Source organism: Dermacentor silvarum, chromosome 9 (assembly GCF_013339745.2).
Source record: "Dermacentor silvarum isolate Dsil-2018 chromosome 9, BIME_Dsil_1.4, whole genome shotgun sequence".
In the NCBI taxonomy this organism is placed as follows: Eukaryota; Metazoa; Arthropoda; class Arachnida; order Ixodida; family Ixodidae; genus Dermacentor; species Dermacentor silvarum.
In genome coordinates, this window is record NC_051162.1 from 12,508,766 (window position 1) to 12,535,017 (window position 26,252).

The 26,252-nt window shown below is 46.7% G+C and overlaps 2 protein-coding genes across 2 annotated transcripts in view; both read right to left on the reverse strand.

The window, feature by feature from the left end:
- Nucleotides 1-18,203, reverse strand: part of LOC119465009 (uncharacterized) — a 42,945-nt gene extending 24,742 nt beyond the window's left edge. The window contains exon 1 of the mRNA XM_037725854.2: nucleotides 18,053-18,203. Within this exon, the coding sequence (XP_037581782.2) occupies nucleotides 18,053-18,104 (52 nt within the window). The 5' untranslated portion in view covers nucleotides 18,105-18,203. The remainder of the gene's footprint in view (nucleotides 1-18,052) is intronic.
- A 6,447-nt stretch (nucleotides 18,204-24,650) lies between these two features.
- On the reverse strand, nucleotides 24,651-25,838 carry LOC125940302 (uncharacterized). The gene has a single exon (XM_049656338.1). The coding sequence runs from the start codon at nucleotides 25,836-25,838 to the stop codon at nucleotides 24,651-24,653; it is 1,188 nt and encodes a 395-aa protein (XP_049512295.1).
- Between the last annotated feature and the right edge of the window lie 414 nt (nucleotides 25,839-26,252).

Genomic DNA, 26,252 nt, shown 5'->3' on the forward strand with positions numbered 1-26,252 from the left:
ACCATATATTCGATAGAGAGAAATGTGCATGACCAATAGGAACATATGTTGGAGGCAAAAATTCTTATCAAATTTTGCAAAATAATCTGTGTTTACCAACTGAACAGCATATTTCTACCCTGGAACAGATAGGAAATTGAAATAAATCACATGCATCAAAGTTTGCAGTGCGAGTATTATGAAGTACAGTTTCAATTTTATTTCTTTCAATTTATGATATATGATAGTTGATGTGATGACTTCAATTTCCTGTTTTATGTTTAGGCTACACTGACACTGCACAAACTATATTTTTTGTCATAATACGGAATACAGGCCGCAGAGTGCGGCTCATAAACACATCGGGATAATGAGGTGTAATTTCTGGATACATTTCTCGCTATGGGTAATATAGGAGCCCCTTTCTCACAATTATGTCTTGTTTGAGAGGGCGTTTGCTGAAAGCGGACTGATTGTCCGCGCTTTCCGTATAGCTACCGAAGTGACTGTGACAGCCTTTCGCTGTTTAAAGCTTTAAGCCTTTCGATGCCAAGCGCACCTGAAATATACACAAACAACGCGCTTGTCCGGAACCAGAAAGGTCGCAAGCATCATGCGACGGGAGGGATTACCCTTCTACGGGTTAGTTGCGTCCTTGAGCAAAAAAGAAAAACCGGGGAGTGACAAGTCATTTTTAACAACGGGCTGTCGCTCTTATCGTTATCACAAATGACGACTTACGCCAACGTACTGCGCTTTGTCGGGAAGCTGTTATGGTTCATTCTTTAGAAAGGTTATTTTTTGCCGCAACGTAACTTACGTCATCGGGGAAGATTTTAAAATATAAAGGTCATGTGTCAGGCGGTGGTACCTAGGTGACATGAACGCACGAGAAAGATGGACTTGTACAGTCACTTTCCTTTGGAAGCGCTGATAACGTTGCAATTTAAATCACAATAGAACTTCGTACATGGTATTTTTCCTAACATTTTAACAGAAGGCTAATCAGTCCTGATATTATTAAACTTATTACTTTTTAGCAAAGACACTCTCCGATGACTTCAATATATATACAAAAAAGGGCTCTGAAATTTCCACCGTGACCTTACCTAGGTACGTTGGCGCACTTCATGTAATAATCCCAGTCAGCCTACTCACATATACGACATTACTAATCACACCTACCATGGCCACGGCTTCATCCCAAGAAGCAATTGCCTACCTATTTTGATTACTTGAAACTCGGTAGGCTTAAGACAAGCCAAAATTCGAATAGGAATGCGTAGTATAGAATTAGTATGGAACCTACCGTGATATAGAACGTATGCGTTACACTCGAGTCTGTCCAGAATCGCACAGTAACATTCATTTACTTTGACTATTCATTTATCATCAGTGTTAATAAACAAAACGCATGCCGTGCCGATCTTTCCCCCCACGTCACCCCAAATTCATTTGGGCGCAGGCTACCACCCTGCGTCTGCTACAAACAAATACGTAACCTTCACCCACCCGCCTCCACCTTATATTCCCTGAAGTTTACAGTACCCCAAACTGCCGGTGCTGTGGCACTCACCCGGCTACGCTTCCGCATATGCTGTGGGAGTGCCCAGCACAGTACACTCACATTCACACCACGACCCTCTCGTCGAGGTTGCGTGAGGCTCTGCGGAGTTCCGCCCTCGACGACCAAACCTGGGCGGCACAGCCCGCCCGTGAGGCGGCAGTGAGGAAAGTCTCGACGTCCCCTCATCGCTATGTTTGCGTCGTGAAGTAGCCTGAGCTTGCACAAGTTATACAATTCTACGCTCCAATATTCCATCATCAAGAGTTCGCGCTTGTCATCACGATTAAGCTAAAAAGCAACCTTGCCTTCAGAACGTATAGTCAGCGTCAAAAGTTTTCCTACCCCGGAAGGTGAAAAAATATTTATATTTCTACGCCTTAGTCACGCATCGTAGTATTCGGATTTATAGCGTATACTGGTCTAGAGTAAACAAAACAAATGTTTTGCATTTTTTTACTGGCTGCGGGCGCAGCAGCGTTGAAAATGAACTTTTGCGCAGAACCTCGGCCACGTAAACTTTTGGCGGCGACTGTGCGATTGAACACCTGCATTTTCTTTATTCTGCACACAATTTTTTTTTAATGAATGGCCTTCCAGCCAACGTCATGCAGTGCTTACACCTGGTTAATTTTCACGACAGCCATCTCAGACATGACTTATTGAGTAGAAGAACTGAACTATTATGTAGTACGTCATTATTATCACCAATCAGGTGTAATAAATATGTAAACAAATAAAGGATAATAACATTGCCTATGAAATTTTACTAAAATCTCAGGACTACTTCAAAACTTCGAATGTTCATCTTGTGTACTTCCCTATACTTTTTAGGAAACTGACAGAAAGAAATTCAAGGGGGAAATTGACATCTCTTGTGGCACCATGGCAGAAAAGGGAAGGTGTGGCTTAGTGGGCCCATATGAAAGGATACAGCTGCGATTGTGCTACTCACGCACAAGGAACGACACTTTTGTATTTTATTTACAGGCTAAAGTGATAAATGGTGCCAGTGGACGCTGGCGTGATCATGACAATACCACCGTACCGATATGGACCATAAACGATTCTAATTGGGGAACATTTCTGCAAACCCTCACGGTCTTTTCTCATGTTTATTCAATTGTTCAAACACGTTAAATTTAGGGTAGGAGAATATTCTTACAGAATTACCGAAGAATTGTACCAGTAATTATATCATGGTGCTGCGATCTGATTCAGCAATAGAGTTAGTTAAGAACAGAACAGCAGAATGCCATAGCAACTTTGGTGATTGTAGTCGAAAACAATGTCTTCTTGCAACACTTTGTGGGCATAACTCAAAAAGGGTGTGGTCTGTGATTGGAATCGTTCTTTATTTTTACACGACAAACTACACTAGCACGTCCCGGTGTCTTTTTGCATAATTTCCAATACTCCTCAGCGCACGTTGTGGTAAAAGGATATGAAGACCTTTAGTATTTCTGGAATTTCGTGAAGGTATATGGGAATGGCTCAAATGATAAGACACGTGCGCTGCATATTGAGGATAGAATGTTTATGTTTCGAGGTATCGGTTTGTACTAAGCAAAAAAGCTTGTGAAATAATTCGGACAGCCTTCATTTGCACCGAAGATCCGGTACGGAAAAATTCTGCTTTGATATAATGCAAATATACTCAGTCAAATAGCTTCTGTATTCCTTTGTAAGAATACTACGTCTGGCGCTGCAGCCAAGTTTTGTACTTCTGTGTCTTTTAATTGCACACACTGGACATTATTTTTTTTGTGGTACGTTTCAAGCTGCAAAATAATCGCACAAACACGCCCTTTCCATGACATAACTGAAGACGCCAAAATATTTCTTAGTAATGTCTTCATAAATATTTGCCTTAAGAAAGAAATTAATTTTCAAAACACGCAACCTGGGTTTATTGTCTCAAATACATTACACCTAATGTGCAAAAGAAGTTTGGAAGCACGTTCGCATGTTCACGAAACCAGCCAGCAATTTTTTTTAGGAAGACGTTGGTACAGTAGAAAGAAACGAAACAAGAACCGTAACTAAATGACCTGCATTTGGGAATATGCCATCTGGCGGGAAACCGCCAAACTAAGCAGCGACAAAGGGATAAAAAAATAGCGGTGCCTCTGGCTTCGAACATGCGAACTCACAATTGTGGTATCAGTGATCCTAATCTGTGGTCACGCAGAACGCTCTGCTATCGGTTCGACGTGCTGCGGGCGGCAAAAACTAGGTTTATATACCTACAAATTCTGAGACCTTGTTATGAAAAATGCGATTTTGGAACGACTTTTTTGCCATTTCAAGAGCTGCTGCTGCTGCAACTAGCCGAAAGCTGATTCATTGAAGTTGATAAATCCCCAATAATACGTTGATCGATGCAATGGGCTCATCGCAAATTGCTTTTTACTGGCCAAAAAAGCCTCCAAAATTTGGCCTTTTCCATAGACTCCTATACTTCGAACTTCGCCCGCAATTGGGAACGGGTTTTCTGTCGTAAGTAATGGTACCGCTTGCATGAGATGTCGGTCTAAGCTTCTAGAGGATATTTCCACGGTAATATTTTGAGAGATGGCTTCTATGATTAGTTATTTGGGGAAAACGACGCTCTCCCATAGAAAATGCGCATGTTTTCAGAGGCGGCCGCTAGAGGCGCTGTTCGACGATGTCTAGAAGTTAACCAAAGATCAGTAGGCCGGTTGGCTTTGGGAGCACACGGTAATACGACAAATGAGGCAGTGCATGGAGACATGGGTTGGGCCTCTTTTGAAGTCAGAGAAGCACAAAGCGAAATTAGTTTTGAAGAAAGGCTCAGGAACATGGATGAAAATAAATGGGCGGCTAAAGTGCACAAGTATCTCTACATGAAAAGCGTGGACAAAGAATGGAGGAAGAGGTCAAGGAAGTTGGCAACCAAGTACAGGATAATCGAAACTGTAAATAGACAACCAGGGGTCATCAGAAAGAAAGTGAGAGAAATAGAGACCGTGAATTGGATGCAAAGAATGGAAACGAAAAGGACAATGGAGATTTACAAGAATGAGAAGAAAGAAATTAGAAGGGAAAATCTGTACGATAACACAAAGGGCAGTGCCTTGCTATTTGAGGCTCGAGCCGGTTGCCTAAGGACGAAAACATATCGGAACAAATATTCGGAACTAGATGAGACATGTGTATGCTGCAGTAAAGATCCAGAGACCACTCAGCACATCCTAATGGAATGCGACGGGATCCACCCAGCGAGAACCGTAGGTAACGTGCAACTCCCAGAAGCGCTTGGGTTTAAAGTGGAAGGAAACATAAACAGATCAGCCGTAGAGATCAGCAAGAGACGATTAGAGTACTGGTGGAAAAAAAGCAGGGAAAAGATGGATACGACCTGATCTCTTAAAATCATAGGCAGCGGTACAAGCTAAATTTTTGAAAAAGGTATACAAAAATGCGAGATAAAGAACATGTGTAGTATACCTGAATAAATCAAGCAGGCTAGGTGACTATTTGTCGCCACCCCGTTTCAAAGGGGATGCCAATAAATCATCATCATCATCATCATCATCATCATCATCATCATCAGATTCCTGGTATTGGGCCCTTGCCTTTTTTCTTTCCAGGTTGTTCACCGGGTGCATATTTATGGGGAAAGAAATAGCCTTGATTATCTCTCTTATGCTATCCTTTATGTCTACTGTGTCTTCCGAATTTTTGGATTAGGTTGGGTATTGCTCTACCTGACCTTGGTTCAGAAAGGCTCTTTCTGCAATTTGCTCTCTCTCAGAAAGCATCTCTCTGCAATTTGCTGAGCTTCAATTATCTCGGCTATTGAGCTGTGGAGCCCTAGCTCCATTAATTTATCATCCGGTGTGTTAACCGGCAATCCCACTGTTGTTTTGACAAGCCTTTTAATTAATCTCTTCAATCTTGGTGGTGAGAATATAACAGGTGCTTTTTTTACTGCCCTAAATTTTTAAATATTGCCTATGACAGAACGCACAATTGAATGCCGGCATGGTTTCAACTATTCCTTGACCATTCTCGATGAAGCAGCCATTACTTCAATGAGAAATAAAAATGTTTATTTGAATAATTAACATATTTACACTATTTGCCTTTCTAATTATTTACTTTACGGCACATATTTCAATTTACGAGTTGTAGCCGGTGAGTTCGCAAGGCCTTGGAACAACTTCTGAGGAGCATACCACTTTAGAGATATTTTTCAAAGTGTCGAACGAAATGCGTGACGTTGAAGTTACTTTTATCCTTCAGTGCGTTTGCTTGTTTGCTTAAAAAAGTAAGTGAGACAACAGTGCACCCCCCGCGGTGGCTCAGTTAGCTAAGGCGCTGCGCTGCTGAGCACGAGGTCGCGGGATCGAATCCCGGCCGCGGCGGCCGCATTTCGATGGAGGCGAAATGCAAAAACGTCCGTGTGCTTGCGTTGTAGTGCAGGTTAAAAAAACCTCAGTTGGTCAAAATTTGTTCGGAGCCCTCCACGACGGCGTGCCTCATAATCAGAACTGGTTTTGGCACGTAAAACCTCAAAAAGAATACGAAACAACAGTGCATTATTCTGGCCGCAAGTTTGACGACACGTATCTCCAAAATGGTGCCATGCTCAGAATTTCTTCCAAATCAAAACGCCTTGCATAGTCACTAGCGACAATTTCATAAATTGAAATATGTGCCTTAACGTATTACTTAAAGTTATACGTTAATTAGTGAATTTAAGTAATTATTCAACTAATCATTTTGATTTCTCATAGAAGTAATGGACGTCTCCGAGTAATTCAGCTCAAGGATTAGAATTGTGCTATCTGCCACAGGTTGTTTAAAAATATTAGTGAAGCTAAGAAAGAACACCCTATAATCTATACCTTTATATCATGTATGCAAGTTTCTGCTTGAGTGTTTACCGAGAACGAGGATACCATATCCATTTGTTAATAATAATGAATCAATCAATCATTTATCAATCAATCAATAATTTATTTATCGTGCCCAGGAACAACCGTGAGGTCTAGGTACTGGCACACGTATACATAGAAAAAAAATACAGCAGGGGAATATCAGGAAAAAAATTAATAAAAAAAACCTTGAAAAGAAAAGTGTACATACATGTAACCGAAGGCGCAAAATGCATACATAATAAAAAGGAGGAGAAGGGAAGTTGAAGAATATGTGAAACTAAGACACAACAGCGGAAAGCTCAGAGCAGAACAAAGACAGGGAGTTGTGAAAAATATCAAGGTCATGAAAGTGAGCGTTATAAAGACTCTGTATTCTGTGGATGGTTGAGTGTTCGTTGTGACAGGCAGCAACATGGAAAGGTCTGTGTTCTTTGGTGATCCTGCGCGGAATACGAAACTTCATACAACTGAAAATTGAATTCGGGGCACATGAGGATACCGTGAAGGAGTTTGAAAAGGAAAAGCTAGTCAGCGCGATTACGTCGGCAGCGAAGTAAGGGCAATGGCAATAATCCAACACTGCTAGAGCAGGGCCCAGAGTCCGTGTTAGCAAAGCGGTGATGAAATATGCTTAGTAACTTTTTCTGGACCCGATCTATAATGTCACTGTTGGATCTAGAAATTCCGTTCCAGACGACCGACGCGTATTCAAGTTGAGGAAGACATATTGTGGTGTATACCTTGCGGAACGGTGTAGGAGAATTGAATTCTCTCAACAGTCTGCAAACAGAGCCAAGAGTGCGCATGCGCCGCGTTGTAACACGTTAACTGTGAGCTGAAAAGCGTAAGGTTGTATCAAAAAGTACACTTAGAGCATTTATCTCGCGGACCTTACACAATGGTACAGAATCTACTGAATAAGAAAACGAAATGCTTGCTGTATTGCGGGTGAAAGTCATGACTTTGGTCTTAGCAACATTCAAGGTGAGGTTATTATCTGTGCACCATTTAGAAAAAGAAATCAGGTCAGACTGCCGGATGCGGCAGTCATCAACACTGTGAATTGCCTTAAAAATCTTTATGTCATCGGTATATAGAAGGAATGAAGAATGTCGAATGGCGGAAAGAACGTCATTAGTAAAAATTAAGAAAAGGAGTGGTCCTAACACTGATCCTTGAGGAACGCCGCTGGTTACCATGTACGAAGAAGATGTTTGGCCGTTGACGTTAACAAAACATGATCTACCAATAAGATAACTCCGCAAGAGATTTACAATTGACGAGTCAACACCAAAATGCGGAAGCTTGATGAGAAACAGTGAGTGGCTTACCACATCAAAAGCTTTACTGAGGTCGCAATATATGGCGTCTACTTGCCCCCTTTGAAGTACCGGCGCGGAGATATCTGTCATGAAGCTTGCGAGATTTGTGATAGTGGAGTGGCCGATGAGGAATCCAAGTTGATTCGGAATCAATGTGTTCTTCACAGTACAAGACAATACGTTGTGAAGAGCATGCTCAAAAACCTTAGACGTGGCACAGAGAAGAGAAATCGGGTGATAATTTGAGACATCGGTTTTACAGCCAGACTTAAATACAGGAAAAACACGAGCAGTTTTCCACATGCGAGGGAAAGTTGAAGTATTCAGAGAGCTATTAAATATCGATGTTAATACTGGGGCAAATATACCGCCGTACGATTTTAAGATTGCGGAAGGGATGCCATCAGGACCGCAAGAAAGGGAAGGCTTCAAGCGCTTAAGGCATTGGATGATCAGCTCTGCATCAAACAACACAGGACTAGATGTAGGAGCCGTTGTGTGCTGCTGACTGACACCCGCGTTGAAACCTGAAGGTTTATATTGTCGCGTGTCAACGCGAACAAGAGACAACACGTTGAACAAGACGGCGGAACAGCTTTAGAAAACACCAGAACAACAGACGTCTTCTTCGTCTTCGAGTTCCTCCTGTCCCACTACACGGAGCACGTTAAAGCACATATCGTCATCATAGTCTAAATGTCTACATAGAGCACGCGTCATTTGCTCTCCCTCGAAAAGAGCATCGCCCCGATGCTAAACAAAAAGTTCGCTTGGTGAACACGAAAGTCCCTCGTACAGTCACTCGCTGACGTAGGGCTTCATGCGCACTACGTGCACAAGTTCAGAACGGTGTTGGCGGCGCTTTGTGCAGTAAGGGCTATCTGGAACGACCTCGTATGTGACGTCACTTAGCCGACGGAGCACTTTATAGGGTCCGAAATATCGCCTCAGCAGCTTTTCGGATAGTCCCCGTTTTCGTATAGGCGTCCAGACCCATACTCTGTCACCGGTGTCGTAAGTTACAGGCCTATGACGGGCATTATAGCGACCTGCATTGTATTCTTGCTGCAGGTGTATTCGCACGCGTGCGAGCTGCCTGGCTTCTTCTGCACGTTGCGTAAACGCATCGGCATCCGTGTCAATGTCGTCAGGTTCGTGTGGTAGCATGGCGTCGAGCATCGTCCTTACTTCGCGTCCGTGGACAAGGCGGAATGGAGTCATCCGTGTAGTTTCTTGTTTAGCCGTATTGTAAGCAAACGTGATATAAGGCAGAATCTCGTCCCAATCTTTGTGCTCTATATTCACGTACATGGAAAGCATGTCTTCGAGTGTTTTGTTTAGGCACTCTGTTAGTCCGTTTGTTTGTGGATGGTAGGCTGTTGTCTTTCGATGAGTTGTGCCACTGAGCACCAGGACGTGATCTAAAAGCGCGGCTGTGAATGCGGTGCCTCGGTCTGTTATGACGATGATTGGTGCGCCATGTCTCAGCACAACATTCTCTATGAAAAATCGGGCCACTTCTGCTGCTGTGCCTCTCTGGATAGCTTTTGTTTCGGCGTAGCGAGTGAGATAGTCAGTTGCTACAATAACCCAGCGGTTACCAGTAGTAGAGGTAGGGAGTGGACCCGAGAGGTCTATTCCGATCTGGTCAAATGGCGTTTGCGGTACTTGAACGGGTTGTAGCAAACCGGCAGGTTTCGTTGGAGGTGACTTGCGCCGCTGACAATCTAGGCAGGTCCGAACGTGATGTTTCACGGCAACGGGCAGTCCTGGCCAATAATATCTTTGTCTCACTCTGTTCAGTGTTCGCGTATATCCTAGATGCCCAGAAGTGACCTCGTTGTGGCATGCTTCCAGTACTTCCCTACGAAGAGCAGTAGGAACGACGAGCAAATAGCTTGATCCGCTCGATGAGAAGTTCATTTTGTATAGAACTTTGTTCCTTAAGCAAAACGATGATAATCCTCTTGCGAAAGCTTTAGGTGCTGTCCGAGTTCGTCCGTCCAAGAAATTAATCAGGCCAAGTAACTCAGGGTCGTCACGTTGTTGTTGTGCAATGGTAGACGTGTCGAGAAGACCGAGGAATGCTGTTTCCTCTTCATCGGTCGAAGGAGCTGATTCTATGGGTGACCGAGACAGGCGGTCGGCGTCGGTATGCCGTTTCCCCGACTTGTGCAGGGCCGTCATATCAAACTCTTGCAGTCTGAGGCTCCAACGTGCTAATCGCCCGGAAGGATCTTTGAGATTTGTGAGCCAGCAGAGTGAATGATGGTCGCTGATAACCTTGAAGTGCCGACCATACAAATAAGGGCGAAATTTTGTAACCGCCCATACCACGGCGAGGCATTCTTTCTCGGTTGTAGAGTAATTTGCTTCTGCGCGTGAGAGCGTTCTGCTTGCATAGGCGATTACTCTTTCTGTGTCCTCCTGGCACTGCACAAGAACAGCTCCGAGACCAACATTGCTGGCATCAGTGTGAAGCATTGTCGGAGCTGTCTCGTCAAAGTGGGCAAGCACAGGGGGTGTTTGTAAACGGTTCCGCAAATCGGTAAATGCAGCTTGCTGTTCGTCGCCCCATACAAACGCAACGTCATCTCTCGTGAGGCGAGTTAACGGCGACGCAATGCGAGCAAAGTCTGCAATAAACCGCCGATAATAGGCGCAGAGGCCCAGAAAGCGTCTGACAGCCTTTTTATCAGAAGGAACAGGGAACTGTGCGACAGCGGCAATTTTTTAGGATCCGGGCGGACTCCCGCGTGACTGACGACATGGCCAAGAAACTCTAGCTCCGCAAAGCAAAACTGGCATTTCTCCGGCTTTAGGGTGAGGCCGGCGGACCGTATAGACTGCAGAACTGCTTCAAGCCGTTCAAGGTGCTCTTCAAACGTTGCGGAAAACACTATGACGTCGTCGAGATAGACTAAGCAGGTTTTCCACTTCATCCCCGAAAGCACGGTATCCATAAGCCGTTCAAAAGTAGCAGGTGCAGAGCACAAGCCGAAAGGCAAGACCTTAAATTCGTATAGTCCATCTGGCGTGACAAAAGCGGTTTTCTCACGGTCTCTCGGGTCTACTTCAATTTGCCAATACCCGCTCTTTAAGTCCATGGAAGAGAAATAACGAGCGCTTCGAAGCCTATCAAGTGAATCGTCTATGCGGAGAAGCGGATACACGTCTTTTTTTGTAACCTGATTTAGCTTTCGATAATCCACACAAAAACGCAGGCTGCCGTCCTTCTTCTTTACCAAAACTACAGGTGATGCCCACGGGCTCTTGGAAGGCTGAATCACATCGTCTTCAAGCATTTGGTTTACCTGCCGCTGTATCGCTTCACGTTTTTTGGGGCCACACGATAAGGGTTTTGGTGAATCGGTCTCACTTCGTCCTCTGTCATTATGCGGTGCTTGGTTAGGGGCGTCCGGCCGGCTCTTGACGTCGTCGCAAAGCAATCGCGGAACTCGGCCAGTAGTGCAAGAAGTCGTTCTCGCTCGTGTTGCGGTAAAGTAGCGTTTACGTCAAGCACAGGTGCTGGGTCTTGCGCATGGGATTCTTCTAGTACAGAAAAGCACCCACGAACATCAGCGACATCGTCAAAATAGGCCACAGCCGTGCCCTTTGGTAGGTGCCGTCGCTCTGTGCTAAAATTGGTCAACAGCAGGTTCGTGCGCCCATCGGTGATATTTACGATGCCTCGTGCAACGGCGATACCGTGAGTAAATAACAAGGCAGTTACTTGATCTGCAACTCCTTCACAATCAAACGGTACGTCACATGCAACCGAAACAAGTATACATGACCGAGGTGGGACGACCACGTCGTTTTCGATTACACGACAGGCGTTGCGTTTCGGCGATAAGCAGGGAAATAAATCCGGAGTCCTGTGAAACGTAACCAAGCGGTCCGGGATGTTAATTATGGCGTCGTATTCCCGTAGAAAATCCATGCCTAGGATTAACTCTCTACAGCATGTTGCAAGAACTACGAAAGTTGCCACGAAGGACGAACCTCCTATGGTGACTCTCGCCGTACAGCTTCCAGCAGGCGTGAGCAGTTGGCCGCCCGCAGTCCTTATATGAGGTCCGGTCCAGGGCATTTTTACTTTCTTAAGGCGAACTGCTAGAGCTTGACTCATTATCGAATAATCGGCACCAGTGTCGACTAGCGCTGTCACTTGCTGTCCGTGAACTGACATAATAATATCGGCGCTCACAATTTCGTCGGCGTTAGAGTTTGTCGGTTTCACGGCGTCCTGCGGCGGGATCATTGGGGGTTTTTCATCGTCTTGTCGGCCCGCAACCATACCTCCAGAGGTCGCCGCCGTTAGTTTCCCCGGCGTGGACTGGGTGACCTTCTTCCCCGGAGGTCAGCAAAAGTACGTCCACTCGGTGCAGATGAATGAGCCGGGGACGGAGAGCGTGACTGCCGGCCAAAATCGGTCTGGTGGTTGGGCTGAGAGTCATCGTTCAGAGTGCGCGTTGCGGGAGCACCTTGAAAAGTAGCGTCGTCGCGGCGTAGCATGTAGTCGTCACTGGTGCGTCGACCGTCGGACCAGGATTGATAAGGTTGAAATGAGGCATCGCGGTACCAGCAATGGCGGGAGACATGGCCGATGCCTCCGCAGTGATAGCAGAGGGGGCGCCTAGTGACAGTGCGCCATACGTCCGTTCTTCGAATTTGCGGCCGCCTCGAAGGCTCGTCTTCTGGCGGTGACCAAAATGCAGCTGACGGCGGCTGGCGGTAGGACGGGATCGGCACAACGGGCGGATGTCTCAAAGGTTCCTCTGTTGGTGATGACCATGGTGTGGCCCTCGGTGGCTGATGGTCCGACCGCATGGACATAACAGCTGGTTGACGTCGGACAGCGTCGGCATAACTTAGGGGACGCTGCTCGTAACCAGGATCGCCTGCGGAGAACGCTTGCCTAATTTCCTCACGTACGACTTCAATGACTGACGCCATGGGTGTGCCCATTGCCGGTAACCCGAGCTTCTGAAGTTCTTCGCGAATAATCTCCCTAATTAGATCACGAAGGGAGTTCTGATTGCTAACGGTCATTGCGGCAGCCTTGATAGGAGTTCTGGTGGGCAAGCGATCGTACTGCCTGCATCTTAGATGGAGTGCGCGTTCAATACCAGTGGCTTCCTTTATAAAATCCGCCACGGTACTCGGTGGATTGCGCACAAGTCCGGCGAACAGTTCTTCTTTTATGCCACGCATAAGGTAGCGTAATTTCTTTTCCTCAGGCATGTGCGGGTCAGCTCTACGACACAGGCGGGCCATGTCCTCGGCAAACATCGCTACAGTTTCGTTGGCTTTCTGAAAGCGCAGCTCAATTAGTTGCTGGGCACGGTCCCGTCGATCGACACTCGCAAATGTTTCAATTAGCTGATGTTGGAAATCATTCCATGTAGCGAAACTGGCTTCGCGGTTTTCAAACCACGTGCGAGCATTACCGTCAAGGGCGAAATACGCGTGGGAGAGCTTTTGTTGAGCAGTCCACCCATTGACCTTGGCAACGCGTTCGTACTGGTCAATCCAGTCTTCAACATCTTCATGTGCGCCACCATGAAAGCGATCGGGAATCAGTGGTTGCAGAAGGGTTACCTGGGACGGACTGTGAGTAGAGCTGTCTTGTGGAACTCGTGGAACCTGTGGCAGGCTGGCGGTTGCCATTGGCAGAGGTAGACAGGGCTCGGACGAGCGTTCTTGTAGGGGGTTGAGCTCGGGGGCAAGGCCTAGCAACCGCCGACTGAAGCGATGTACAGGAGTTGTAATTGGAGATGGGCTGGATGAACGGCTCCCCGGAGGAGTTCGGAGCATCAGGCAGGGTTGTATACCCAGCACCTCCACCAGTGTCGCGTGTCAACGCGAACAAGAGACAACACGTTGAACAAGACAGCGGAACAGCTTTAGAAAACACCAGAACAACAGACGTCTTCTTCGTCTTCGAGTTCCCCCTGTCCCACTACACGGAGCACGTTAAAGCACATATCGTCATCATAGTCTAAATGTCTACATAGAGCACGCGTCAATATAAGGAGGAGAAATGGGCAGCAAGACAATCCGCGACTGCTTGGGCTTCTACTCCACTAGAGTCGAGCAGGCGAAAACACTCTCCGCGATTACTAGTACGCTTGCGAATATACTTCCAAAATTCCACCGGCCGGTCGGAGGCGCTCTTCTCCAAGAATGCGACATATGAGTCATGATCCTGCTTATAGAGGCGTTCGTAGATAGTTCGAAAAAGGCGGAATTCTTCTCTCCACTCATTAAGCATAGGAATTCTGGATTTACGGTGCACGCGATCTTTATGCTTTAGGGCAGTTATAAGTTCAGATGAAAACCAGTGGGGATATTTAAAGAGCCTAGGACTGTACTGAGGCATGTACTGGCGCATAGCGCTCAGAACAAGCTCCGTAAACTGATCTATTTGGTCATCAACATTGGTTTTAACTGTGACCAGGGACCAATCTCTGTTGGACAATAAATCATACAAGCCAACATAATCACCCCGCTTGAAAGCAAAGCGAGAAGATTCATTAATGCCAGTGGAGAAGCTCTGCCTCAAGGCTGACACAGAGGCAGTTGTCTTAAGTGAGGGCTGAAACTTATCGGGACGGACAACGGAAATGTCAGAACGGGAGACATCTATAGCTTGAGCATTCGAGAGGCAAAGGTCTAAAACGTTGCCACAGGAATTGGCGATCAAGTTGTGCTGCTGAAGATAACAGAAGGACAGAAAGTCTAACAACAGGCAGCATTTGTTCTCTGTGTAGTGATTACAATGAGAATATGAGGATATGTAAGCGTGTTCCAATAATAATAATAATAATAATAATAATAATAATAATAATAATAATAATAATAATATGATACATCTTGACCACCCCTATTAGTTTTGTAACACCTCCGTGTATTAGGTTTTACAAAAAGGCAAAGCTAGGGGAGAAATCGGGTCTTCCCCGATTTTTATTAATTTTGTTTTGGGTTCAAAATTGAGAATTATTGAAGAACCGAGCATTCGGGGCGCAATGCGAAGGTCCCTAAGTACACTGGACAAGCGCTGTTTTTGTCTTCTTTGTCCCTGTCTTTATAGCGCTGCGTTCTCTTTAGTTCACTACGAACCAACCTGCCCAGATCAAAGTCTTGCTTGAGAACATTGTATTCACTCTTCATAATATCCACGTGTAATTGCTCATCCTAACCGCCGTTCCTCAACGCGCGGCCTTTGAAAATTAGGCGTCGAGTTAACAGTTGTCTTACCATACACTCGAGAGGAAGACCTTACGGAAGAGATAATAAACTGCCTTGGTTCACTTATGTGTTCAGTAACTAATAAATGGTTCACAAATCCGCTCTCCGAAACTAATCTTAGCGTTGTTAATAAAGCAAAAATATTTGCCATATCCCCTTTCGTTTGAGCCAGAAAGGAGCGGCTTGGCTGTCCTTCAGTTAGACTGCACCTTATATTTCACAGCCCCCCCTTCCGCCGAGCACCGAAATATGCGATGAGAAACAGGGGCGTAGCCAGAAATTTTTTTCGGGGGGGGGGGGGTTCACCGGCCTGCCCGGGGGGGGGGGGGGGGGGGGCAAGCGTCTGCTTTCCTCTACGTGACGTGATCGATAATTAATATCGGTAGTTTAAGCAGACTCTATACATGTATGTCAACGACATGGGAACCCCCCCCCTCGCGTGTGCTTGTGAAGAAATTAAGTAAAAAGTAAAGCTCAGTAAATACAGTAAGTACGACAGGTACAGTGGGCGTTTGGAGCAACGGTCTCTCATCGCGCCACTGAATGGACCAGTCTTCGAAAACGCATCATTGAGACGACCCGCCCGATCGGAGAAGACATCATTAATTGTTAATCTTCGTTAAGCGTAGATGGCGTCGTCCTCGTCGGGGCGAAGTGCGTTTCACAAGTCAAGGCCGGCTATACACGTGAAAATGCATGCGTGACCAGGCTATACCTACTCCCATAGCAATAGCTTGTTCGCTGCGTCTTTGCGCTAGAAAACTTAAGTACGCGCAAGAACGCGTAAGGCTTTTTTTTTTCCGAAGCTTTCGTCGCCCTGCTCCCTCATACGAGAGGGTTGCATTTTCCTGAGGCAAGTGCATGGGCCGCTCTGTCTTCCGCTGTGTGCGAGCGTGAAGCCGTCATTTGCCTTTACGTCAACAGATTCAGAATGTGTACACAATATTTCGCCGCACAGCATAGATATGGCATGTGTACGCATTTTAAGTAGTGCGTGCCACTCATTTCTGCTTCACTTACGCCGGTGCAAACAGGAAGCGGCCTCGTACCTCACAGAATCTCGACTGTTTGGTGTACTAGTGATGCAGGAATGAACTCCGGTCTTGTTCAGTGCATAGTGAACATCATTAATTTCTCAGGACGCGTGGACTCCGACGAGAACTGTCAGCGCCTGCAACAAGAGTTTACTTACGCTGTACTGCGCACAACAGTCATCCATGCTTGTCGGCTGTCTGTTTCGTGCATTCTGTTGCGAGTCGGTGGAAGTTCACTGCTGTCATCAACCCCTTCGTTTGTACATTGCTGGTTTGGGATTCCACAACACAACAGCAACTACCAGCCTTGCGTAATTCCTGGTTTTGGGATTCAACACAACAGTAACTACCAGCCTTCCGTAGGGGCGTAATCGCAAACAAGAGACGTTTCGCGCGCAGACGGCTATGTTCACACTTGGGAAGCGGCAAGCGGGCGGAAAGGCCAAATCGGCCGGAAAATCTTTTCCGCGCATGTCTAAGTTGTTCACATTTGTTTTGCTACCGCCGCTGCCGCTTTCGTCCACATCCATCTAGTCTACGTACGTTTTTCGGCGTGGTGGCGCTCATTATCGCATTATTTAGAGCGGTATGTTCATCCATTGACCCACCCGTCATCAAAAGTGATCATATTGCGCAACTTCGCGTGTCATCTGCGACCTTCGGTAAATTCCTCGTTGGCGTTCCGTGATTCTCCTCACACGGGCGCGGTAGCACTGAGTCACAGGTTGGTGCTTAGGCGTGATTATATTTCTTTAATAGCTTTTATTTACAAGTTGTAATAACATTTCATCATTTCGTATTGTCGGCACCTCCAGGACACCAAAGGGGCAACGGGAACACCACAGCTAAAACCCGGGCTGGCCCTTGTGTTGGGGCTCGTCAAAGCCTGCGCGTCCTACGTGAGACCTACGCTCCTAATCTATCGTCGCGACGAGAAAAGCACTCCGCGACTTCTGGAACATACCGTGCACGTGCGAGGAGAATTATGGAGCGCCAACGAGGAATCTGCCTAACTATTGTCTGCCATGGAAGTGGAAGAAGAAATGGCTTGTATACTTCTACCTACTTGTTTTCTAGAAATGGACAATGAATAAACGGAAGACGCGGACACCTCGGAAACGGTGGTGATGGGTTCGCCTGGCTTTGCAAAAGCGCGAGAAGTTGGGTCACGCCAAGGCTTCGTTGCCGCACCTCCGGTCGCGCGACACTGAATACTATCGCGAGTATTGCTGGAAGTACGTTTTAGTGCCACTCTTGTCGTAGAGCAAGGGCTGGTTCTTGATCGCGTCGATCAGCATTACAGCTTACACTTTTGGTGCCATGTTCAATTAAATTTCGACCGGTTGTTTACATGCTAGTGTAGCTTCCGGTCGAGCAGAACGATTTTCCGCCGCGTTTCCGCTTCGCCACAGCGAAAAAATCGGTCCGAGACCGATTTGGCTCGCCGCTTTTTTTTCTGCCTGTTTTGCCGACTAGGCGGGTGGATTTTTGCAAGATTTGGCGCTTCCGACAGCTCCGAGACCAAGTGTGAACGTAGCCTAAGATCCTGCGCGAGCGCGGCCTAACCGGCACCTGAAGGGAAGCGGCGGAAATGTATACCGGAAATTTCGACCACCTGGGGTCTTTAACGTGCACCTAAATCTAAGTAAACGGGCCTCGAGCATTTTCGCCTTCATCAAAAAATGCGGCTGCCGCATTTGTCGCTTCAGAATGCCGCCGCCACATTCTCGCCCAAAACCTCAGAGAGTGTCAAAGCCTTGACAAACACCGTGACAGTTTTTTTCCATATGCAGAAATGATTCGCTGTAAATTACCAACCCAAACAGAAGCGCCCAAGAATGAAATTGTGATAGTAGCACCGGTTCCTTGAATTATGTCAGTGCGAAGCGACGAGTACAAAAGGTGGGTAAGTGGGGCGGGGGGGGGGGGGTGTTGAACCCCCCCCCCCCCCCCCCTGGCTACGCCCCTGATGAGAAATATGGCGGCACTTACCTGATGACTGCTGATACTTTGCTCTCTCGACATTTTTGGTATCCGTAGGCATATTGCGGTGTGGTGCCCTATTCCTGCGCGCACTGCGAGATCACCACTCCATTTGACGTTGTGTTGAGGAATGCCAACCAACTGAATTACTAAGCAGCGAACGCACGATGCACGCGGAATTCCGTGCAGTCAAGTGCTGCCAGCGGTGAGCGGGAAAGTCGGCAGCGCCCGGTTCTGAGACCTTGGAAGCACGTGCGCTGTTTTTCCAAGATAAGAGCCGCCGATAACAAGTACACGAGGGAAACGGCCCGCCGCTCTTGTTGCTTCTGAAGCACGCGGAGCTTCTAATAGAATGAATTATGTTTTCGTAATTCTCACTATATATATTTTTTAAACTTGTGGTCACTGCGTTATCTTTTTCGTCTTTTCCCTTCCTTACATTTACCCTCGTGTAGGGTGTAGAAAATAAGCTGCTTATCTTCCGGTTAACGTCCCCGTAATTTCTGTCTCATCGCTCATTCGCTTTTTCTCCTTTTTGTTTGCATAGCATTCCATTTTATAATTCGATGGACCGGCTTCTCTCTATCAGAAATCCTGCTTTAGAAATTTTTTTTCTGAAGGCCCCTTTCTGATGCTTTGGTTCTGTGTACGAAAAACAGGATAGTCCAAATACAAGTGCAAACAGTATGCTCCTCGAGAGATAACTAAAAAAAATACACACATACAACGTACACGTTGGAATCTATGTGAAATCAATCTTAGCTAAAGCGAGCTCTCTACATTAGCTCTGAAGCTAGCTCTCTACATTAAATGCTTCACAAGCAACTTCTATGCGTGCACTAAAAAATAAGTGTAAAGAACAAAGCAGAAGGGAAATTTCTTTTTACTACACAAAATTTCTTAACTGGAAGAAATGGACAAAATTTTATTTTAAAAATGACCTTTTTCGGTTTATGATCAAATACAAAATTTCTTGATTTTATGAGAATTGGTCCTCACACGGTAAAGCGAAAAATTTCTCAGCAACAGCGTGCGCGAATTCAGATTTGTTCGTCAGCTTTACTGTCCTCAATTCAAATTTCTGTGCAGCTTCACCAGCCACGCAAATATATAGGCAAACAAATACCTTATGCGCGAGCCGATTGGTTTAACTTTCTGGTTAAGTTACAACTGCAATCTGGACCTTATAAAGCTAACAGATAATGAAGACAAGGAAAGCACAGGGGACGAGATTTGTATTTTTATTTCAAGTGTACAAATGACCAATTCAAGGGAAATAAAAGTGGACGAAAAAACAACTTGCCGGTGGGGGTCCAACGCACAACCAAACGGGGAAGTCAGTCAGTCATGCAGTCATGGCTATGTGAACTTGTAGAGTGGGAATTTGGATGGTGTCGCGTAAGCCGGGTGTTTTGGCGCCAAATGTCTTGTCAATGGTCCCATCTCATGTTCTACGTAGCGCGCTTATCTGTACATGTATGATTTGTACTGTTACAACCACACCCCACCATTTGACTCTTTCGTACTGCATGGAAGCTGCAGTAAAGGGGAGATGATAAGTTAATTCCTTAATGGAATAAACTATTTACGATTTTTTCTGTCACAATATGGAAAAAACAATTATAATGTTTTACGTGCCAGAACCATATTCTGATAATGAGGCACGCAGTAGGGGGGGACTTTGAAATAATGTAGACCACCTGGGGTTTCTTAACGTGCACCTAAATCTAAGTACACGGGTGTTTTCTCATTTCACCCCAAGCGAAATGCGGCCGCCGTGGCCGGGATTTGATCCCGCGACCTTGTACTTAGCAGCCCAACACCATAGCCCCTAAGCAACCACGGTGGGTCAAAATATGCAAAATCAATAACGAGATTATTTGGGGGAAACCACCGAAAAGCAAGCTAATAGAAAACAGAAAAGATCAGAAAAAAATATGTTATAAAAATTGCCATACTTTTTTCAGTTTTCTTTTCATAAGAACAATTTAAAAGTGTACAAACTTGTTTGCTTACATCCTATGCAACGTCTGATTTCATGAAATGGTTTTATTTATCCACCAGAAAGGTAACAACTTTATTGTCATGTAATTTTATGCTTATGGACTGCATCGTTTCATAAGCTATGCCGAAATGCAAATTCCACTCAGATGCATGTAAATTGTGAGACGTGTGTGCGCAGCCATCTCACATGGACGAAGGCGATGTAGGCGGGAAGAATTATTACAACAGGAATACGCGCAGGGAAGTAAGACAAGTAAGAAGCGCAATTTAAGGATTCTGTACCCCTTCTGTCACTGTAGGACATACCGATTCTGGAAGACCGGCCAAGTACGCGAACTCCCCCAGTGGCACGCCCTGTATGGCTGCATCGAAGGAAGTAAAGCAAATAAGCTGTCAAATGTAAATCACCATTACATTAGCAAATCAGTGCGATTTTATAGATATCTGTAAGCTGGCATTAAATGTTCAAATTGTATCTAGGAATCGTAATGGAACATGCCCATTTTGGAGAATTGGACAAGAACAGACACACACCCAGTGGCACACACTTTAAGGCTACATGAAAAAAAAGCAAAAATAAATTAAATTATCTGCAAAATAGAATTAACCATTCCATTAACAGACCGGTGTTCTTTATAGGTGCCTGTGAGCCGACATTATATGTTCAGATTTTATGTACGAAGGTATTTTTAGGGGCGAAGCTCCTTAGGGTGTGGGTCTGTCCCTCCTCTGTAGTATGTAGTAGTAGTAGTAGTCGTCGTCGTAGTAGTAGTAGGTAGCCACGTCTACTTTTTTGAAAAAAAAAAATTCAGAAAGTTGTGTCCGTAGCGCGGAATCGAACCAGGGACCCCTCGCTTCCGAACGCGCGGCGCTAACCACTACGCCACGTAGCTTTTTTTTTCTTTATTGCCGAAATAACACGTTACAAAGAACAAAACGTGGCAGCCAGACTTTGGCTACCGCGGCATTAAAATCTTTTCATACAAGCCAACACATCAAATACAGGGATCCAGTCTGGTGGATCGGCTAGAGCACGATACACATCTCGCACACGCACAACACTTTCGATAAAATGTTCGCGAACAGGGCGTACATTTTCATCAGCATGCCGATATTCCATTCTCGTTTTCCACAAGGCGTGGAGTCCCAGGACCATGATCAAATCGTACGGAATATCCTCGGATACGTCTACCGGCAAGAAACGAATGCCATATGGGTCAAGGGGTAATTGTTTCTTTAATGTGCGCTGAAGCACATCCCAGTGAAAGATTGGGTCCCAACAATCTAGAAATGCGTGCTCGATCGTTTATGCTTTCTTGCATAAGGAGCAGTCAGTAGTCCAGGGTACAAAGATGCCTTTATCTTTAAGCCAGGTTTTAACAGCGAGTGTGTTCGTGTGCAACTGAAAGAAGAAGGTTTTAACTGATGGTTGTATAGGCATTTTCTTTACTCGTTTGAGCACATCCTGTCCTGGGCCTCCGCTATGTGGGATACGGTACAAGGGCTCTGGGAGCATGTTTTCCACTAGGTCCTTATATAGTTTTTCCTTCCTAACATTAAATAAATACTCTAAAGAAAATCGTGCGTTCAGCAACCTGAACGAGAGAACCACTTCGCGTAGGTACCGGGTTACAGAACCGTTAATCATTTCACGCGACGACACTATAAGTTCCGGGAGTAGTCGCCGCAGCCTCATTTGCATGACAGTGCGGAGGAACTGGTGATTTTGATCCCGTAAATACACAAATCGTGACACAACCTGTCTCAAAAACAAATGAACAAGACCAAGCCCTCCTTTCTTAACAGGGCGAAACAAATTCGTTCGGCTAGTCCGCTCCCAGGTGGATGCCCAAAGAAAAACAGCAAAAACACGGTGGAGTTATTGTATGCTAATTCGGGATGCACATAACACATTCATCACATACCAGATTTTCGAAATGAGAAAAATGTTGCAGACAGTAGCCCGTGAAAAAATAGACAATTGCCTGCCTTGCCACGCAGTAGACTTTTCTTTCGCGCATTGCGCCTGGTCAGACCAGTACGCTTCTGGCTCACGATAAGATTCAAGTGGCACGCCTAGGTAACGCGTTGGAGTTGGCGACCAACGTAAGCGAGAGAAGTGCTCTGGCGTGACATTCCAGTCGCCATGCCAAAACCCGTAACTCTTATCCCAGTTTATTTGGGCACCGGTGCAGTCACAAAATTCACAAACGATATTAGTGGCTTGTTTGATGCTCTCACTGTCCGAGCAGAATACGGCAACATCATCTGCGTAAGCCAAAATCTTGACGTGTGCTGTCTGCAGCCTGAAGCGCGTAATAGCTTCACTGTGGTCAATGGCCAAACAGCGGTTCGAGATAAAGTGCGAACAGCAAAGGTGACAAAGGGCATCCTTGCCTCACTGAGGAGCGAACGTTCACGCTCTCCGTAAGGTCACCGTTGACTATAATACGCGTGGTGCAGTCCGTGTACGCCATTCTTACGCCTTCTAGTATTACATGGCCAACATTTGAGTGTTCTAGAATGCCGAATAAAACCTCGTGCGAGACACGGTCAAAAGCTTTTGCCAGGCCGAGCTGCATCATTGCCACGCGTTCGCCTAAAACATCACAAGATTCAAGCACACTTCGTGCTACGTGTATGTTTGTCGCTATGCTGCGGCCTTTAATACCACAAGTCTGATGTGGCCCTACCAGTTTTGTAATAACCCCCTGGAGTCTTCTGGCTAATACCTTCATAAATATTTTATAGTCAACGTTAGTGAGGCTGATCGGACGATAAGAACCCACAGAGAGACGTTTTTCCGGGTCATCACTTTTGGGTATCAGCACAACGTGTGATCTTCTGAAAGACAGCGGAACTCGCTTGCTGTCATAAGCTTCAGCGAAAACATTAAGCAACAAGGGAGCGACCCTACCTTTAAAGGCTTTGTAGAAGGCGGCCCCAAGGCCATCGGGCCCGGGCGCTTTTCCCGGCGTCAAGTCGCCGATTGCATCCTCGACTTCCCGTAGAGTAATCTGCTCTTCCAAACGTGCTTTAACGTCATCGTCCAGCTTCGGCATAAACAGTAAAAATCTCTCCCGGAACCCTTCCATAATGTTCCTTTGTTGTCCAAGCAGCACAGTAAAATGATCAGCTATCACGCGCATGATCACCTTCCTATCCGACGTCATATCGTTGCCACTAGCTATTTGACTGATTTCTTTCTGGCACGCATATCTCTTTTCATCAGACAACGCCCGCTTCGTTGGTCTTTCACCTACCCACAATTTTTCTGCTCTTGTCCGTATTATCGCGGCCTTATACTTCTCAGCGTCAATTTGCTCCAGTTGGCTCTTCACGTCTCTCATTTCCTTCTTAAAAACACCAGGCTGTGTGTTTTCCATGCAAGTAAAATATTCAAGCTGCTCGCGAAGCTCTCGTTCACTTTGGTTCTGCTTATACTTGAGGGCACTACCTCTTTCGATGGCAGCTATTTTAACTCTTTGCTTAAGTTCCTCCCATTCGGCCGCTAGATTTGTTGACTGCGCAGCGCGTAGCTTGTCCAGTTCATCCGTCACTACTATAACGAACTTTTCGTCCTCCAGGAGCTTCACATTAAATTTCCAGAGGTTCCAATTCAAACGTGTTTTCGCCTGCCCTCTACCAAACCCGGCAATAGCCAAACAATGGTCGCTAAAAGAAATCGGTTTCACATCGTACGCGGTGCACAACGCAACTAGTTCAGCTGAGACATAGATTCTATCCAACCTTGCATGGCTATCTCGCTGAAAGTGGGTATAAATCGGGCGAGTACCATTGGAAAAAACGTTGCCCACGTCATCTAAACCGTGATCATGTACTATCTCCGATAACAACTCGGCGCTCTTATCACGGATACGGCTCTTTTTGGATCGATCTTCAGCTGCACAAACACAGTTGAAGTCGCCTAGGAGTAATAGCACTTTATCACAGTTTAGGTACGTTTGAAACCTCTAAAAAAAATGTGCAATCTCTTTCAACATTCGGTGCATAAGCGCACACAACGCGGTAACTCACACCCGAAAGATTAAAATCCACCACTAAAAGGCGGCCAGATTGGCATGACTCAACCATTTGTATGCAACTACAAAAGTCGTTACGTGTGAAAACGGCACGACCACCAGAACTGCCAACAGCATGACAAAAATGTACATTGAAATGAGGACGAAAAACGGACACCATTCGGTCGGCTACTTCCGGGTTCTCTATTTTAGTCTCCTGAACTGCGACCAAGTCCAAATCGTTTTCGAGCAGTAAGCGGCTTAATTGGCACTGTCGCCTTCTAGCGCTTAGAACTCGTACATTCAGGGTTGCTACGCGCAAGCTCGCTTCAGTTAACAGGGCCATGACTGCAAATTATGTTGCCCTTCCGAATGGTGTCCGTTGCGAAGAACAAACCATAGATGAAAATTATTGCCATATTTTCCTCACAGGATGACACCGCGAAACTAAACCCGGCCAGCGGCCGTAAAGCTGTCGCGTCTGGAGAGCAGCGCAAGAAAAGTGATGCACATTGCACTTTTTGACAATTTTTGACCCACCCCAACCCCACCCCCCATTTACTCGCGGAAAGGAACATCTCCTACGGAGGCGGATTCGCCGCCCGCAGTGGTTCGCCCGGAATGTTAGGTCGCGGTCTATAAGGAGAGCGCCTCACACCTGGCGTTTTTGTCGGCGGCTCGCCGCCTCCACCGTCGTCCCGCTGTTGCTCACTGTCCACCCTCCTCTCATACGCCCGCTTCCCGGCCATCGAGCTAGCTCCGTCGCGCGAAACATCCATGCACTCCTCCACGGATTCAGTCACGCTCACCGGAAGCTGCACATCTGCTGGCGTATCCCGTCCAGTCGATGCAGAGTCAACACCTTTGGCGGGCTCGTGCTGGTCCTTGGAAGTTACGGCGTCTTGCTGCTTGTTACGCTCGCCCTCCGGACAAGAGGACGGTTTAGACGGCTGTGCTTCACGGGAGTTTGCCTGAGGCGTCGCCTCTTCCAAGTCTGCCTCGTCCATGAGCAGGTCGGCGGTGTCCTCGCTGCCCCCAGGCCCCGTCACGCTGGCGTACGTTCGCTCACACTGGCCGTCTTCGTGACCGAAACGCCGACAAACACCACATCGCGGGATGCGGCACTCGCGACGGATATGGCCCGTTCCCCGGCAGCGAAGGCAGAGCGGAGCCCTGCCCGGTACAACGACGAGGGCGAGCTCACCGGACACACTTAGCTGGTGTGGCAAGTCGTCAATTTTGACTCCGGCGTTCAGCTTCAGAGTCACAAGCCTCGTTGTAGACCCTTTGTCAGTCAATCCCTCGGCCCGCCAACGCTCCCTGACAATGTCGGTGACTTTACCGAAAGGCATGAAGGCAAGGCGCACGTCCACGTCAGGCACACTGTGGAGCAACCAGTGTACCTTCATTCGGACGTCCCTGTTGGCCGGGTCGATGACGATACAGCGCTTGCTTTTAACTTGCAGTTCACCGATGCTGACCAACTTCCTGAACGCTTCTGCGTCCTTAAAGGTGACCGCCCACACATGGCTCATACGGTACGCCCCCAAGGCGACTACCTCGGGGAGCACCGAATACTGGGCCAGAGCGTCGCGGAAGTCTTCTACCCTGTAGGGGCGAGCCTTGACGTCCGCGTGCAAAAACACGGTATTTAAAACGAACCGACCTGTAGGCAAACTGGGCAGAACAACCTGGTATTCGCTTTCCATTGCCGATAACCTGTTACCGCGGCCGAGCTTGGCCGCTATCGCCGCTCCGTCGGAGCTCATGAAAAAACACGTCCGTTCGCTAGCGCGGCCGGAAGTCCACCCTACGCCACGTCGCGCACATGGACCCACGCACCACGATGACAATAAATACCCAACATTAACGAAAGACTGCGCGTTTCTAACGCGTTTGTGCTAGCGCGTTACGGCCCGTGTAAGAAGCTGGTGTAAGACGCTGTGGCCTCTCCGCCTTACCCCCGTGTTCATAAACGCTGATGGCGTCGGCAAACGCGGTGCACGTTCCGGCATGTGTAAACGGCTGCGTAAGACGCTGTGGCCTCTTCCCCTTACTAGAGGGTACTGCACGTTTCTAACGCGTTTGTGCTAGCGTCCCCTTAACAATTATAATGCAATTATAATGAAGGGCGCTGTTATAAAATAGGAATGACGTCACATATGGCGCGTGTCATTGGTGGA

What these genes read in the sequence shown, in the direction of transcription:
- LOC125940302 (XM_049656338.1), bottom strand. Translation starts at nt 25,838, where the DNA reads ATGAGCTCCGACGGAGCGGCGATAGCGGCCAAGCTCGGCCGCGGTAAC.